Below are 12,204 nucleotides of genomic sequence, written 5' to 3' on the forward strand. Positions count from 1 at the left end.
ATCGCCACTGCCATAGCAGAGACAGTCTTTGGAATCTGTGTCATTCGGTCAGAGGGTGCGGAGCCTGGCGATGACCCTCAGGATGTTGTGATTGTTCTAGAGGGGGTGGAAGTGATGGGTGAGTTGGGCAATGTAGTTTTTGCAGTGACAATGTTGCTTGGTCTGGTCTATTCACTGAACCTGAGCTACCCTCTGGAACTCAGGTACACCTTTGAGGTCCTGCAGAAGATTCTTATGGAATTAGAATTGGAATTGGATGACTGAGAACCTTCACAGACATATGGAATTAGATGCACACGAACTATCCAACAGCACACAAAGTACAGGTTCTCAAAACACAATTTTCTCGTTGAGAAATGTTTCCATTACAACAGCTACACCATGTATCTGGACCATGAACCTAAAATAATTGCAGATATTTTCTTTTTTGAAAGTGCATCTGTTGACCTTCAAAGTAGTTGTATTGGTCATCGGAAAATCACCTGATTCAGCCATTCATTTTTGTTAAAAAATTGTTTTAACAGGTTAACTTTCCACTTTGTCCACTACTTTTTTTCTGTTATGTAACTTGTACTTGCATTTCATGTATTCTTTATACATTATGTGAAATTTGCTATAAATTCAATAAATTGGAGAAAACAAAAAGATGTGTATGACAAATTTTTATTTACCTTTTAGATGTAATAGTGAAATGTATGTTAACCAGACTCTAGACTTTGTTAAATGCTCCAAAAAATTACTCTTTAAATTAACTTAAAATAATCATGGAAAGAATTTCCACGTGATTAAATTGCTTTCTATTAGCATTAAAGACTTGTGTTGGAATAACTTAATTTGTATGAGTTGGTTCAACTCAATTAACTTAAGCTGGGACCAAATTTAGTAAATTAGTTGGAGAAAACCTACTGAATTGAGTTGGAACAAAACTCTTTAAGTTGGATCAACACTATTAAAATATATTGGATCAAAATGCAGTAAATACGTTGATTCATCAATCTTTAATTAAGTTGGTCCAACTTGAGTGCATTAAGTTGGAGTAACAGAATTGCATAATGCTAAAATAAAGCAATTTAATCACGTGGAAATTCTTTCCATGATTTTTTTATGTTCATTTAAAGAGTTATTTTCTTGAGTGTATAACTGCAACTAACCCTGAAGTCTACATTGTGGTGTGTTCAGGTATAATCTTAAATGCACCACATTTCAAACAGTTTTGAGCTACTGTCTGTGTTAGTGAAAACAACTTTTCAGCGTCACACTTAACCAACTTCTCAGATTTAATAAACTTCTCAAACTGGTTCCAGCGTCCCTCCACTGGCTGTTTGTTTACTTAGAACATATTTAAAAACTTTGTGTGCAACAAAAGGGAAATGTAACTCACGGTGGCATCTCATCTCTCCAACCCAATCACCATCGACACAGGTTTTGAACGGCCCACCCTCCATACCGTAGTTTCTGTCACACACATATTCGACCTTTTCATTGTGTCTGTACATGTTTCTAGTCGCTGTTTCGATCCGTCCATCTGAAAGACGTGGTGGCGTCCTACAATTCTTGGCAGCTAAAAATTGTGGGCAATAACAGAGGAAAAACCAACATTAGATACTATTTTGTCACAATAATCACATTTTCACTCTGACCTGCTGTCATGCATCATTTTTCATTTGAAGTGAAATATTTGTCATACACCCTGTGCATCACTCTCCTTTACCTTAACACTGTGTGGCCATCTGTGACAAAGAATTAACCAGAAACAATGTTCACACAAACTAATTAGCACAAGAGCAGATCAGGCAGAGGACATTTTACTGATAACCTGAAATGTGTTTTTGCCTCAAAACAAACGATTAATTTCTGGTTTAAAGTGTGTGTAACTTACACTCATTCACACGACACCCCAAGAAATACCAAAAACAGCAATAGCAATCTTTTTCCATCCTTTGTACTGATAAACAGTAAGATCACAAGAGGACAAGTGTTGTACCTTCACATGTGGGAAAAGGATTGCTCCACTGTCCATTTTCCAAACATTCAAGCGTTGCATTCCCTTTGATGATGTGATTACTGTTTTCACAAGCAAATGTTAGATGTTGTCCTTTTTTCATTTGATCGTCTGTTACATCTGCGGTGATTGTTAGACCTGCTGGTGTTTCATGGACTCTACATTTCTCTGTTTTGAAAAAGAGAATCTGTTTTATTGTGAGGTTTACATTATAAACATGAAACCAAATCAGATTCAAAGTAATAAGACACTTTCTCACTACATTTTCAAACTAAGCAAGTTTTTCTTTAAATATTTATTATTAATAGGCATTTAGTTTCTCATTGCTGTAATGGAGATGTAATCAATGTCCAGTCTTTTAAGAAGTCAGAAAAGAATGGCAATTTTTTTAAAAGTGATTAAAGGGAAGAATAATTGTCTAAGCCTACAAACTGCACCACATGGGGGTGTTTGTATGAAAACTGCATTTTTTTTTATGTGTCCTTACCTTCACATTCTATTGCTTTAGCCCACTTGCCATGTTGGCACGTTGCAGTGCCAATAATTCCTGCTCTATTCTTACACCGATATTCAATGATCTCACCAGTCATGTATTTCGTTTTCTCTGCTGTGAAGTCCAGAGACTCATCCATAAGCTGGTCACAGTACACTGAAAATACATAATAGTATTGTCAATATTATATACATTGTTACATACATTATTGATTTGACCAATAGTGCTGAAAATGTAGATAACGGCAGGTGTGTAAACCGAGGTACACATGCAGACTGTTCTAAGGCAAAAACACAAAAAACAAACCAAAACAGTATATTTAAGGTTAGTTAAAGATTGTGCCTTTGGTACAATGTTGCATTATATTATTTCCATTGTTTTGTTCCTCAAAGGACTACAGTCTTTCTCTACCCTTAATGAAGGGTAGGGAAAAAAGATGAATAAAGATGAAATATGTCAGCAGGCAGAATGACAGACAGCAGTGTTTTTAACAGTTTTAAAGCTTATTCACAGCAATATTTTATTTTTATGTACGTACGTATACACTGAATATTGAGCTCCTTCCATTCCCCAGCTGTGCATTTAAGTGTGGCGTCCTCCTCTATTGTGTACTTATCACGACACTGATAAGTTACTTCAGAGCCAGATGGGTATTGCTTCCGATAACGAGTTGTAATAACAGCATTTTCAACTTTGGGTGGAGGGCTGCAGGTCTGATTAGCTGCAAGACATGAACATGTCAAACATGTAAACTATTAATTTACACACTGTAATCTCTTTATCAATATGTGTGAAAATAATGCTTGAGGTGACTCACATTTACAGATATCATCAAGTGATCCATTTAAATCCCATCGTCCGTCACGACAGGTTAATCCCTCAATCTTAGCAGAGTATCCTTCATTGCAATTAATGAATATCATTTCGTGGGTCTGTCCGTGTTGTTCAGTACTTCCTAGTATTCCTTCCCCATTAGGAATCTCAGGAGCTTCTCGACACTTTTGTTCCTCTAAGGTGGATATGAAAACAAACAATCAGGCAAAATATTACAGATGGATGAAATCCATTTCCATATTTAAAAATGTGATCAGAATAAGCAGTGGAAGAAACTCTGTATGAATGCACTTATTGTAAGATATTACAGAAAATATTTTCACACCTGTTTTCTTAAACATAACTGCAGATAAAACTCAAATGTTAAAAAGATGTTTAAAACAGATTTCAAAACTTATATTTTTCTACCTAAACATCTTATACTCCCCATCTTGACATTGGTATTGAACAAGTCACTGTGTTTGCTTCAAGCTAATAACAGAAGATACTTTAATTAGAAACTTTAATTACCAATACAGCTTTCAACTCCAGACCAAACACCGTCCACACATGTGGCTTCACCCCACCAGCCTTTGCTGAGAGGTTTGTAACCATCCTCACACCTGAAGTAAAGTTTGTCACCATGTTGCCAAACTTTAAGTCTGGGGTCAAAACTCGTTGTTGGACATCCTGTTATAGCTATCAGAAAGACAGATATTACATTTAGATATTATCAAAGAGCAGTCAGAATACATTCTTGTGTTATTAGTAGTGATTCATAGATAACATTATTCAACTATCTTTGGACTAGGCTTAAATATCCTTAATACTACTGAATAGACTGTGTAATGTCTGTTATTAAGTGACTAGCATTGAATCCTGCTGACTTTGACAAACCTCCATTTCGTGTGGTTTTTGATTGTCTTTACGTGAGATGTTTGGATGAAATTTGGTTCATGACTGTCACTACTATTAGACTTTCAGACTGTAGCTTTAGATTCTTACCAAAACAGCAAAAACCTCAGCCACAAGTGAGACTGAGCTTTCAACTTGCATTTGACTTTCACCACTGCCATCTTAATGGATGGGTTCACCCGGGTCTACGCCTTTAACAAACTAGTGAACTCAGTGGGCATTAACAAACATACTTCTCTTTTGTATTTACCACCCCAATATCAAATTTTGTGAGATGCAGTACAAAAGGTAAATGAAAAGATACAGAAATGATTTGCAAATGTCATAAACTGAAAAATATACAATTTTAGGATTTTTTTTTTTTTAATTTGATGCTAGCGACACATCTGAAAGAAGTTGACAAGGAAAGAGTCATCCTTTCTACTAGCATCCCTTCTTATATATTAGAATTGAAGAAATCAGGTGCTGGACCTTTGGGACAGCCACCCTGTGGAATAGGCTTTTAGTTGTGCAAAGCCTTCCCATGATGTGTCAGATGTTAGTGAGCGAGGACCCAAAATGCAGACTCAGGGAAGCAGAGGGAGCTAAACAAAACAAGAGCTGGTGATTTCAACTGATAGACAGACACAAATCAAATAATAAATTTTTTTATATTTGCGGTTCTATTTCTTACAGGAGCATGTGTAACAGAAAACAATACCTCATCTCATTATTATTATTTTTGTTGTGTATGGTAAAGATCAATATAGACTATCCAGTCACTTATACACTGCAATCCAAAGTGTAATTAAAGAAATATTATATAAATAATACATAAATATCTTATTTGAATGGTTACTGTCATGAGTGAAAGTTAGAAAGTCAGCCACATATCAGCAAGGAGAGAATGGCACAATGTACTGTAAATTCATTAAGATCAAACAGCCTCTGTTTTAATAAAACAGACTTTTTCAGCTATGACTCCATCTGTTCTCTGTAAAATGTTATTTACTGCATTAACTGACTTCATGGTCAGTATATAACGTTACTCATATACTGCACTGACATAAGGAATATATTTATACCTGAAAATTAAATGTTAGAAAAACAAATTCATTAATTAGAGGCGACCTAATTCTTAACAGTTTTTTTTTTAAATTCTCACTGATGCTTCTGGTGTGAATCTCTCATAAAGAACAGCAGGAGGTTCGCTATGACAAAAACTCCAGACCCTGAGTAAAACATCATGCCCATTATCATGATATGGCAATAGCCAAACTGGCCACCAGGTGTCACTTTGGAGATTTCAGATTGAGGAAAAAAGATGAATGAAGCAAAACCAGAAGCAAAACATAAGGAACACAAACTCTCAAAATAAAACAGGAAGTGAGATATCACATAAGACACATAAATGAACTAAATAAAAGGAAGACGACACAAGCATGGAAGACTAAAGGAGGAATCAAACTAATAGAAGTGGGAATTAGGAATAGAAGTAAATGTGAACGTTAACCAAAAATAGGATTCAAACAGATACTTAATCCAAGGTTAAAGTTGGATGCAGACATGGACAACCGGAGACCCAAAGGCCCAGTTATTATTCTGTGTTAAACTTCTTTGATGTCTGCTCGACGTCTACCACCAGGTGCAATACCATACAAATTCTTTTTGGATAAGTTAGCTCCGTCAAAAAAAAATCAGTACCTTGGCACGAAACCTCGCTCTAACCATCTGATGACAAACTTTACGGCACTGGGATCCGAATGAGCCTCAAGCAGATTTGTATGTGTGGAAAGTATAACCTTTTCTTTATTTTCAGGGCAAGAAATCCCAGAAAAAGATGGACAAGGCGATGACATCATTGTCAAGGAAAATGCATGTTACTCTTTGATAAGAGTAACATGCATTGCTTCACAAAAGCAAAATGTTTGCGGAGCTCATCAAGGAATCTAAAGATAAAGATAGACTAAAGATAGACTTCTGTCAGAGGGCCCGGTGGCGCCAGTGTCCAGCAGCCTCGCCTCTGTCAGTGCGCCCCAGGGCGGCTGTGGCTACAATGTAGCTTGCCATCACCAGTGTGTGAATGTGTGTGTGAATGGGTGGATGACTGAATGTGTAAAGCGCTTTGGGGTCCTTACGGACTAGTAAAGCGCTATACAAATACAGATCATTTACCATTCTGTAGAACCAGATGCTTTTCTGCAAGTTCCCTGATTTGAGAGAATTCATGTTGACTGAACTTTCATATTAGCTTCACTTTTCAGTCCTGAAAGCAATGCTCACCTTTTATACAGAGTTTATACATTTGTCTTTTGTCATCAGTTGTTTACAACATTTATATTTGTCATGAAAAATAGTAGTCCTTGAATAACTGAATAAATGTATCCTTTTAAGTTTATTGCATTTTCTTACCTGTACATTCATTAGACCCACGCCAGCCATCTTCTCTACAGGTCAGAGTGAACCTTCCTTCATAACCTCTCTTGCAGTTATACTGGACATGCTCGTTGTACCTGTATTCAGCCTGAATTTTTCCAGTAATATCTGCATTATTAAACTGTTTCCTCCTGCAGTTTATCTCTGAAAGGAACAAAACCACATTTATTAAGCTTCTGCGTTTACTTTGATTCAGATAATTTTGTCATGTAAAACATTCAGATACTTTCATATAACATTCAAGTAAAAGCAGCAGCTCCCCAGTGTAAATGTGATTCCATTTAACAGTTCTGTATTTTATATTTGAATAAGTTCAGTCAAAGGAAAAGAAAAATGTTCAGTTGTGGATTCAACATCCAGCTGAAAGTTGTTGTGGCAGTAGAAATGTTTCTTGCAGTTTGTACAGAAAATAGTATCCAGTGAGTATTTGTACACTCTTTCGGTTAGTGCTTGGTTAGTACACAAATAAACAAAAAAATGAATGTTATTACCATTTTCTCTCACTATGAACTATCACACAGAGTCTCTAAAATTTATATTGCTGGTTCGCAAGATTTTACTCTATGACTGAATGATCCTTTGAGGCTTCTGTTTGACCAAAGACATTCTGCAGTTCTCTCCTGTTTTCTCAAATATGGACTAATATTAAAGAAATTAAAAACGATCCTGTCAGAATTAGAAGAAAAGTGAACTAAACTTCACCATACCTTCACAAAGTGGATTTGGTTCCCATCCATCTCTGGTGCATGTGGCCCTAGTGACGCCATCTTTCCTCTTGTATCCTGATCTACATGTGTACCTGACAGTATCACCCAATTTCTTTGTCTCATCACGCCGAGACGCCTCCCAGTAGTAAAAAAGTCTCTCTTGTGGACGGATACATGTAACCTCTGTAAAGAAAGAAAGACTGGATAATCTTCAAAAAAATTGTTCATCATCCTCATGGCTGATTGAACTACATGAAAGCAAAGAACAGTGAGCTTAGAATATGTGTCTAAAGCTTTTGTAGTTTTATACCTTGACATACTGGTCTGACAGACCACTGTCCATCCTCATTGCAAGTAGTCTCAACTGAGCGCGTGCGGGTTCTCCAAATCCAGTATCTCTCCTCACATGTAACTGTTACCGTTTCACCAGGTGAAAACCTACTTCTATGAGCAGGTTCATATGTGGTTCCTTGGAGTGGTGGCAGTGTCAGCTCACATTTTATTACTGCATATGATGGGAAATGCAGCACATGAGTTAGTGTGTTGTACCAAGACAGAGCAATATGATGACATCCAGCTCCAGATCTCACTAGCCAGTGGCATTTAATGTATAAACTGTATGTAATTTATGTTTACCTTCACATTCAGGTGTGGGGATCCACTCTGCTCTGTCTCCTGTCTTTGTGCACCTTGAAGGTAATTCTTGAACACGTTTATGTTGAGGATTGCATTCAAAGTTTAGGATTTCACGTTCATTGTACTCTTTGATATCTCCAAGTACAAAACCATTTTCAATCCTCGGTGGTTCACATTTTACAACTGTTGAAGGATAAAGTCAGAGTCAGGAATAAAACTACAGCAACTGCTCATAGAAAGGTACATAAAAGGTAACTGCTGATTAACCTGTTGTGAAAGGAAGCTTTTTTGATGAAGTAGAAAAGTGAAAGTGATCAAACAAGCAAAGCAGCTGCAATGTTTTTCTCATTAATTACAATTGTAGGCCAATTTTATGATGTTGTTCGTGTTTTTTTGTTTTAGTTTGAAGCTGATATTTTTGGACTTCCTATGTCCATAGCAGTGGTGCCTTTATTTTAACCAAATAGGCAAATATTCCCCCAAACTATCTAAACTTAAGTACAAAAATTGTTTGGTTTTTTTTGCCCTAAATGTATTCTGTTTTCATTTTCTATTCCTGTACCTTTAGTACAAATAAACTAATTTTGTATGCAAGTGATAATTATTTAATTCTAAATTTTGACCTAAATAAAATACAGCATTACACATGGCACAGATACATTTGTGTGACACATTTAACACCATTTTAGTTATAAAATAGTGTTAAATGTGTCACAACTATTACGAAACTAATTGTTTCATAATAGCTCAAAATTGAATATACAATATAGAGTTGCTCCTCTATTCTCTTTCAGGGGGTTGGTGATTGTTTGGGTGTTACTACCTAATTACTCGAGAACAAAGTAATAGTAACAATAGTAAGCCAGCTTCACTTTACCTTCACATGTTGGATTGCCGTCCTCCAAACCTTTCCAGTCTCCATTTTCATCACAATAAATTTCTCTTGCCCCTTTCATAATGTAATTGCTGGACTTGCAGCTAAATCGAACTACATTGCCGTAGGTAGCTTCTTCTGCATCTCCTATCACGTTCACATTGTTGGGAACATTAATTGATGGACACTGCTGAGCTGGAGTGAAAAACATTAGGAAAAAACCCCTCAAAGTCAGACAAAAACATAAACACAGGTTGCTATTTCTTTCTACGTGTATATTACTGATTGCATAATTTCATTTATATCAGCTCCTACCTTCACAGACGGGGATAACACCATCCCAGCCTTCTGCCATACAACGTCGGAAGTTTGTCCGACTGACCATTTGAAATCTGAATCAGGTTTATAATAGAGAATTCATGGAGATGACTAAAAGAAAAGCCAAATGTACAGATAATATGCACAGAGCATGCATAATTATGCAGATTAAGAAACACAAAACAAATAAAATCACAAGGAAAATGTGATTAAAATTATTATGATACCCTTTGTGGCAGGTGTATACAACTTCTGAGCCAAAGACAAAATCGTCCCCCTTTCTAAGTTGAAAATCGGCAAACTGGGCATCGCCAGGATGACCACATGATCTCGCTTAAAGCAAATAAGACAAAATGTGGGTAAAAGTACGACAGAGAAAAGTGGAATTTGCTGTACATTTCATAAAAGTACACTACATATTGTTCAGCATTGCAGTCTGTGATATGAATTTTCGAGCAATAACTCAAACAAGCTAATGATGTTTATGCTGCTTTGGTAAGGCAAGCTCGAGTAAGCAAAACATATGCAAATACAGCAAGACATATATGCAAGTGTTAACTGGTTATACTGGAAAAAGATGATATTCATAAGTGAATGTTAACTTACGTTGACAATTAGTGCCTCTGTGTTGCCATTTTCCCTCTACACAGAGCAGCTTGAAAAAGCCACTGTAGCCCACATTGCAGCCCACTTTCACTTGTCTCCCACCTGGGTAACTGGCCTGCATACCACTTATGTCAAAATTGCCATCGTAGAGATGATACTTTTTAAAATCTTCAAGGGTACATGCTCCTGGATTATCTGGATAGCGGTAAATAAAAATCAGCATACATGATTTTTGTGTTTATTTCAACATCAAAATATTGTGTAATTAAAATGAGAAGTCACCCGAAGTACTGGGTCTTACCTTGGCTTTTCACAAAGGTCAGTGTATGCATCCACAAAAGTAGGATACAGCTTGTGGTTGTTACATGCATTTTTATCTTCGCTAGCCTCATTCACCAAACAGAACTAAAGACTGGAGACTCAAAGACCGTTGTACACTAGAGGAGCTTGGATTTCACAGGGAAAGAAGAGATTGCTCAATGATTTACAAAGGGCTGTCCTTGCCTCCAAATATGACCATACCCATACGGAAAAGAAATAGTAAAAACTTATATGTGATTACTCATGAAAGTGGCCACTTTCATGAGTAAATCATATAAGGCTTACATGATTTACTCATGAAAGTGGCCACTTTCGCATTACTTTCATACATTGTTTTAGTAAGTATCCAAAACATACAAGTTTCATTATATAATTTTTCAAGGGATCTTATATCTGTTCTCACACTTATATGCTTTTCATACAAGTTTCACACAAGACAGATACAAACTTTATAAGATTTATATATATCTATTCCATATGGGTAGGCTCACTGGGAAAACCCCCCCAAAAACAAACAAACACTTAAAACACACCCGCACCCCCCCCCCCACACACACACAGGAAGTGATTACATATAACTACTTTCATGACACAATTGATGTTTAACATCTTCATCACCAACTTTAAGGGCATTTATTTGCAGCAAAATAATTTCATGGCCTTGTGTGGTTACCATGTTTACCGTACAGTGACAAACCAAAGAACAAACAAACTTTTACGGGAATATTCACTTTCTTTTGCTTTCCTGTTAATCATTTGCGTGAATCAATAAGGCAAACAAAGTATGTTGCATCTTGGCAAGACAAATACAAAGTGAACTGTATTTTTCATTTCAAAAGCAGATCAATACATCATTTTTTACTCACCAAACTGTGAACTGAACCTAATTTTTGTGTGCACATGAATACAATTGTTGTAACCATGAAAAAAAAAAATACACGCACACAAAAACTAGTTTTGTATGGGAGGAGAGAACTGCCAAAAAACCTGGCAAAAGAAAAAAAGAAAGGCAGCCTGACTTTGTTTTGCAAACTACTGAAACAAAATGTAGCTGTTGAGCAATATTGGATTTGCCCTCATTTCTCTCCATAGCTTCATGTTACTCACTTCTGAACGTACATTACATGTGCCACTCTACAAATGCATTTCTTGGACCATACAGTATGGCTTTGTTATGATTTTCAATGAGCAAGTGGCATCTGTGAGTCAGAAAGTAAACAAACACTTTATACAATATGTATTTTTCCATTTTTCACCAGCAGACCAACTATTATACCCTAACATGGGAATTTTAACATTTCTGTCTGACGTTTTGCATAAAGCTGAATTTCCTCCAACACTGTGAAACTATTTCTACTGACTGAGAATCACGGGTACTGTTTGCTATGCAAACTACCTCCCTGCCCCACTGCTGACGAAGCAGAAAGAGCAAGAGCAATGTGGATTGATGGTCAAATGATTAAACCTTTTAAATAATCTAGCTGTAAGAAGCAGATATTTTGTGTGCTCACATCAACTATTATTATCTTCAAATGTGAATAGTATGATGATGAAATGTTAACTTGTTCATTCTCCAGGTTTCTATCAGATTGAAAAAGACTGTGTTGTGGAATATACACAGCTGGAGGTCATAAAGAAAACATTCTTGTGTTTAAAATGTAATATGGAATAACATTTACAAGAAAGTTTTACAACTAACTTTTATTGAAAAACATTCCTGATAAATCAATTGACGTAGGTGTGCAAAGGGTACCTTCAGCAACCATTACCCCATATCGCAATAGCACATTGTGCAAGTTTAGCATGTTAAAAGACTGACTGATCTTTAGATAAACAGTTGCTTTCATCCAGCTGCAAACTGGCTGATTTGGCTAGATGAACTTCTGGATCATTAAATGGAGCAAGAAATGACCAAATACCTAGATTTCACACCTGCAGTTTTCACTTAATAAACATTTATGCTAGGACTTTGGTCAGATTTGCATTCTTTTGGCATTAAAATGTGTTTTTGGGATTCATTAAAAAGGCACAAAAAAAAGTGACTACCCACATAGCAATCTGGTCTGGCCCAGATCTGGTATCAAGCCGGGACTGCTGGCTGACT

The 12,204-nt window shown here is 36.4% G+C and overlaps 1 protein-coding gene across 9 annotated transcripts in view; it reads right to left on the bottom strand.

Annotated features, from left to right (window-relative positions):
• The window catches only part of LOC120742847 (complement factor H-like), an 84,116-nt gene extending 73,884 nt beyond the window's left edge, over positions 1 to 10,232 (bottom strand). For 2 of the 9 annotated variants that reach the window (XM_040046302.1, XM_040046303.1), the window contains exons 1-7: positions 10,081 to 10,231; positions 9,780 to 9,974; positions 9,401 to 9,506; positions 9,171 to 9,247; positions 8,859 to 9,050; positions 7,982 to 8,164; positions 7,656 to 7,850 (exon numbers count right to left, since the gene is read on the bottom strand). In XM_040046302.1, coding sequence (XP_039902236.1) covers positions 7,656 to 7,850; positions 7,982 to 8,164; positions 8,859 to 9,050; positions 9,171 to 9,247; positions 9,401 to 9,506; positions 9,780 to 9,974; positions 10,081 to 10,171 — 1,039 coding nt within the window. In that variant the 5' untranslated portion in view covers positions 10,172 to 10,231. Of the gene's footprint in view, positions 1 to 1,381; positions 1,562 to 1,984; positions 2,171 to 2,489; positions 2,652 to 3,033; positions 3,217 to 3,312; positions 3,505 to 3,839; positions 4,008 to 6,614; positions 6,783 to 7,345; positions 7,529 to 7,655; positions 7,851 to 7,981; positions 8,165 to 8,858; positions 9,051 to 9,170; positions 9,248 to 9,400; positions 9,507 to 9,779; positions 9,975 to 10,080 lie in introns of all 9 variants that reach the window. The other 7 variants (XM_040046299.1, XM_040046300.1, XM_040046306.1 and 4 more) reach the window with 6 other exon arrangements.
• Between the last annotated feature and the right edge of the window lie 1,972 nt (positions 10,233 to 12,204).

This window comes from Simochromis diagramma, unplaced genomic scaffold (assembly GCF_900408965.1).
Source record: "Simochromis diagramma unplaced genomic scaffold, fSimDia1.1 OVJJ01000553.1, whole genome shotgun sequence".
NCBI classification, from domain to species: domain Eukaryota; kingdom Metazoa; phylum Chordata; class Actinopteri; order Cichliformes; family Cichlidae; genus Simochromis; species Simochromis diagramma.